Source organism: Mya arenaria, chromosome 9, assembly GCF_026914265.1.
Source record: "Mya arenaria isolate MELC-2E11 chromosome 9, ASM2691426v1".
NCBI lineage: Eukaryota > Metazoa > Mollusca > Bivalvia > Myida > Myidae > Mya > Mya arenaria.
Window position 1 is genome coordinate 23624249 of NC_069130.1, and position 6000 is coordinate 23630248.

Here is a 6000-nt window from a genome sequence, read left to right on the forward strand (position 1 = left end):
CCCCTCCCCGCCAGTGTTATTTCCCACCATCTGAAAAAAGGGACCCTGGCCTTTCTGATAGGGAAAAAGGGCCATTTAGACTAAAACTGAGAATTTCAATTTTGTCTTCAATGAACAAAGAATTCTTAAAATAAAAAAAGGAAAAAAAAAAAACATTCTGTTTAAGTTTGTTTCTTTAAGAATACACAAACATGTTCATAAAAAAACACATTTTGTTCATCCTATTTTTTTTTCAAAACATGAATTTGGAACTATCAATTTGATTTTCACATCTTGGAAAAGGTTAATGGTTTAGCATAGGGAATGGTTCTTAATTTTAGCTCTAAATTGGTTCAGCAAAAAAGCACTGATGTGAATTATACATTTCCAGTCAGCAACAAAAATAATACATAAACAAGCTCTGTACAAACAGTTTGTTATTAACTCACTATAAACATGTTTATTTTATTTTCAACACTTAAATGTTGTTGTTGTTGTTACTTTTGCTTTTTTTTAGACCTTGAGGTCAAGAATAACCCAAGCACTTATTTCCAACAGGGGCCTTTTCAGTCATCTAAATCAGACTTTTGGATGAACAAGCCCGAATTCTAATACTATTGCTTGGCATCAAATTTTTGAACAAGCCCTGCTATATAAATTTCAAAATTTGAGCAAGCCCGAAAGACATTTTACCAGTGCAGGGCTTGTGCTAATTTCGGCCACTGCCTTTTTATTTCTGCTGAAGGGACAGCACCCGGAGGCAGAGATTTTTTCGGAATTATTTTTACCGCCTGTGCCTTACAAATTGGGAAAATATTTCGCCTTTGGGAAAAATACAAAATCAGGCCAAATAGCTAATATAATGGCAAATATACATGTTTTAACTTTTTTATGCATACATAATGCTGTGACAGAGTAAGTATTGTCAAGATTTTGTTTACTGTATATCACAACAAATTCATTGCTTTTTTATTCATTCACATAATGGACAATTATCAAATTGGAAAATAATTAGAAACTTTTTGGGGAAAATGGACAGTTTTTTGCAAGGGGAAACAGTCTTTAGAAGGCAGAAAATTGCACCAAAAAAATCACTGCCGTAGGGGAAGTTAGTGGGATACAAGGGAGTCCGGGTGCGGTACCCTAGCTCTTTTTCAAAGAGACCCCTTGGTTCTTTTACGTGCTCGCTGTAAAGCACCAATACACGGGTGACATATTCCTAGGTTAAACCAGTACTGAGTACACCACTTTTCCAAGCACTACCCTTTAAATGCTAAGCGTCAGGCAAGGGAGCTACTTGTACCAACTTTTAATGGTTTTCGGTATGACCTGACCAGAGATCGAACCCACAACCTCCTGCTCCAGAGGCGGACGCCTTAACCACTAGGCTTTGAAGGCGGTCACATGTATAATCAGTGTTTAGCAGGGACTTAAAAGCTTTAAAAAAAACCTGGTCAGTGAATGAGTTGCCAATATAAGTGATGCAAAACCTAGTTTTGATTGAAGTTTACATAGAACTGTTGGAAAATGAATACCTTGGTCCGTCATTGGCACTGTACAATGTATATTCCATGAATGATAATATTTTTTTACAGTCATTTATTTAATATAGTACACTCAACGAGTTAGACCCACTTTCCTCGCTCACTCCCAGGGATAAAGTCGGTGATCGCAGGTTTCCTCCAAGGGTAAAACTGTTGCCCTCACTAAAATTTCCCTGAGTTCCTCCGAGTGGCTGGCTTACCGCCGAGTTTAATATGAACAATAGCGTTGAGAATCGTTCGATTTTATGATCCCGCGGCGGAACTCCGAGTCTAATCAGATAAGCAAGAAATCATTCTTGTTTAAAAGTTATTTATTTTTATGCTTATGCACATTGTTAAGCGTAAATGATTCTTACATGTACCAATGTTTAATTTGTATTTATGTCCGTAAATGCCAATCGAATATTGTCTTGAATTATAAACATTGAATCATTAAAGTATATCCACTAAGTTATTGCATCATAAAGCAGCCGACTATTTACACGATTCTGAACCACATGGGTGAAAGTTTGAATTTTTCAAAATACTGAAAATAGGGTGTTTACATAGGGAAATGCCATTTTTACAATACATTATATAGGATAAATATTTACCAAAATACTGAATTCAGTATCAATACTGAAAACTTTCACACACACGGAACCATGACCTCTGACGTCAAGCGCGTGATCAATACAATGTAGAATATACTATTTATTATTGTTGGTTAAAAATAGCTATGACGTTTCATGGAATTTTCCACAGAAAACGAGGCAAGAAGGCCTTCAAAACCATGCGCTGTGAACTTGGAACGTGTGTTTGACCTCCTGATTTTCCCGAAAATGTGTAACCTAGAATTTCTCAGAAGAAATATGTTTATCAGTCATTAGCAATAACACGTTTATAAGATGCATGTGCAACTAGTGAAATACGACTGCATTCTTGTGGTAAGCTAACTTAATGCAAAATGGGCAGAGGAAAAAGAATAATAGCAATTTACTGGAGCCGTCGTAATCGGTTGAAAATTTTAATAAAATAAATATAACTTTAGTGTAGATTCTTATCTACAGTACACTCCACGCAGAACTACCACTTTCCTCGGTGACTCGGAGGCGTTTTTAATTTATTGCGGATTTCCGCCGAGTACGCAACCTTTTTCCTCACTAAATTTCGCTGAGTTGCACCGAGTTAATCATTTTCTATGGAGGGTTTTATTGCCGGTAGCGCCGGTGATCGTATCGATTTATTGACCTAATCGTGGAACTCCGCGTGTTGTGCATAGCTACTACAGTACATTGCTTCTGTTAAAACAGTATTAAATAATTAGATAATTAATTTTTCAAAGTACAGTAAGTTTCTTTTTAAAAACAATTATCGAAAATTTCCATATCAATATTCATCAGCATCGTCTAACAAATGTTGTTTTTCACATTATGTAATTAAAAGATAGCGTTCGTTTGTGTTTGTTATTGTTATCTTTCTCTTACTATAAATTATTAAGGTGTTGATAACTTAAATTAGATTGGAGTAATGAAGGTGTTGAGAACTTTGTAAGTGTGAATATTTTTCGGTCTTTTTTTCCTAATTTGCATTTTACCTGACTTATTAATTTATCCGTAGTTATCAATGGTTCTAAACTTATTTATTACGCATATAAGTGTAAATCCTTTATCAAGTTAATTAAAATCCCATTAAACACCATTTTATACATGCATTGAAATGAATAACACATTCTATCGGCTTCAGATCAAACAGTCACTCTGTGTGACGTCACATAACTCACAGTTTTACCCACGAGGATCTCATGGAGAGCATGTATATTGTTATGCAGGATTAATGTGTCTGAGTGGTGTTTTCGAATGTAACTGGAGTATTGCATTTCCAACTTTAATTCATCACATTAATTAGTTACCTATATCATTGAATGTGTTGACTTTTATTGATGATTCAGTAAGTATACCTGTACATAATGGCTTCTTACAGTCTATAAGTGTGGTATAAGTTTTAAAGTTTGTTTTACAAAAATGTCATGTCTTTGTTTTCTTAATCCCTTGATTGCCCTTGTTATTTATTTAATCCTCCAATAAATATTTCACACTATCTCTTTCTACATGCAATACATGTTTAAGATGGGTATTTACTAATTAACTTGTCACAGTGGTGTACTATACGGTTAGGTAATCTAGCCAGGATAAAAGATGAAAATCAATAATCTTCGTCTGTGAAACTTGGTAAGTGTGAAAGTTACGATTGATGTTCTTTGGGTGTCCGAAAATTAGGTACACGAAATAATTTTTTTTTATAAACAATTACGGGTGTAGCAAAAATTATCAAATAAATTAAACAAAATTAGATACAGTGGGAGATTCGTATCGGTTTTCCTCCGAGTTTCGCGGTGTTTTTACCTCCGAGTAACGCGGCGATTGTAATTATACGGTCCACTGATCAGCCTCTGTGGGTGAACGAGTAAAAACGCTGAGGAAATAGGATTATGATCAATTGGATGTCGTGTCCGTGATGACCGAAATCCGCCGAGGAAAACGGAAAGTGGTAGTTCCGCGTGGAGTGTACTGTAGTGTCCGCAGAGTTTTGCGGAGTTAACCCCTCCGAGGAACGCCGAGTTCGTTATTCTTCGGTCGCCTGATCACCCTCGGAGGGCCTTAAATTCTCCAAGGAATGCGGACAGTCGATAAGATCATTTTGTTGTCCGCGATAGCAAAAATCCACGGAGGGAAACGGAAAGTGGGTCAAACTCGTTGAGTGTACTGTACTTACAAAAAAAGATTATCAAAATTAGTTATAGAAAGTGTGTGCCGGACTTGAACCACAACTACTGGAACACTTGCTCTGCATTCTACAGACAAGAAAAGATTATCAAAATTAGTTATAGAAAGTGTGTGCCGGACTTGAACCACAACTACTGGAACACTTGCTCTGCATTCTACAGATTGAGCTAACCAGGCGGCTAGTTCTACCACATTTCGATACCCCCAGTAGCAAGACCAGGGCTTTTTCTGCCCATTTTGGGAAAAAGACCCTAGACATTTTGGGAAATTTTGCGTCGTTAAAATGCCGAAATAGGGAAATTTTACAGTTAAAGCTGTCTAGTCCCCTTCGAATTACGAAATGATTTAATATAAGTTCATTTCCCTTTAAAAGACCCAAAATGGCTGAAATAGCAATCCTTGGGGTGTAAATATCTATTGAAATAAATCATGACAGATAATATTTAATACTGATCTCTGGATGTGATGCAAATAAATGATTTCCGCGTTCAATTATCAAAAAAACTTTTTTTTTATTAGGATTTTTTTCTGAAGATTGGGAAAAATATCTGATATTTTGCTTTGGGAACGGGTCCGATAGTCGGACCCGTGGGTACTATAGAAAAAGCTCTGAAGACACTCATGCCTTATTCTTCCAACACCAGTTAAGTAAACCTGGGAAGGAACGTGCACCTGATAATGCACCAGTCAATTGTAACCACGGTCCCCTCCCCCAGGTCTGAGGAATAGCAGGACTTTGACTTGAGGTCCAGCCAACCCCGACTAAAATCTCCCACCTACGGAAACGAACTGCTGGTAAAATCCCAGTCAAATGACCCTGGGGTCAGGGACCCTAGGTAAGGCCCATTCCCCACTATTTTTTGGCACGAGGACAAAACCACCACATTTACCCAGCACTGCGGGGCCACCTGAAAGGTAAAAACACGGCCTATTTCCCCCGGACCTGGGGGACCGTGATTACAATTGACTGGTGCATAATAAGTTTGAACAAAATAATGCACACTAGCAAGATCTATTCAAAATTCAGTAACTAACTAAGCTAGAGGGGGACTGGTTTTTACCGACACACAATACAATTACACAATTCATCTGGAGCTCTGGTTATGACTTATTGAATAACTTCATAATAGCACGAATTCACTGTCAGCAATAATAGAACATTAACCAACATCAACCAATCATGATCATGATTCATGTGAAGGTTTGACAGATGATCGAATGATTATTTTGAAACATCCGTACTAAAATATTCGCGTTTCTTCTTGAACAAAATGCAAATGCACGGTGAGATTCAACGTTCTGCTAAATCGTTTTGTCTTTTAAATGTTGTCACTCCATACTTACATTTTGACAATTTCTTTGCCTGTTTCGGCTCAAAATGGCCTGACTGCTGTTTATGTATTACAAAATGGCTTCCTATGCAAATGACATCATCATCCGGGCACCTGAAGTAAAACCCGTATATTTTACTAAACTCCGTAAATTTACCGTACCCAGTTTTCCCGATCCGGGAACTTAATTGTACTCGTTTGGATGAATGTTTTAATATTACTCGTTTGTTTGCTTGTTATTGGATAAGCTTGTTTTGTCGGACAATTGTAGCTAATGTTACCCTGATTGAATGTAACCGACGTTGAATAAAGATTATCTTATATTATCTTACCTTATCTTATGCACCAGTCAATTGTAACCACCCCACCCAGGTGAGGGGG

At 37.0% G+C, this 6000-nt stretch overlaps 1 protein-coding gene across 2 annotated transcripts in view; it reads right to left on the reverse strand.

Annotated features, from left to right (window-relative positions):
- The window catches only part of LOC128246486 (vesicle-associated membrane protein 3-like), a 31433-nt gene extending 25688 nt beyond the window's left edge, over window positions 1-5745 (reverse strand). For both annotated transcript variants that reach the window (XM_052964713.1, XM_052964711.1), the window contains exon 1: window positions 5633-5745. In XM_052964713.1, the coding sequence (XP_052820673.1) occupies window positions 5633-5634 (2 nt within the window). In that variant the 5' untranslated portion in view covers window positions 5635-5745. The remainder of the gene's footprint in view (window positions 1-5632) is intronic.
- Between the last annotated feature and the right edge of the window lie 255 nt (window positions 5746-6000).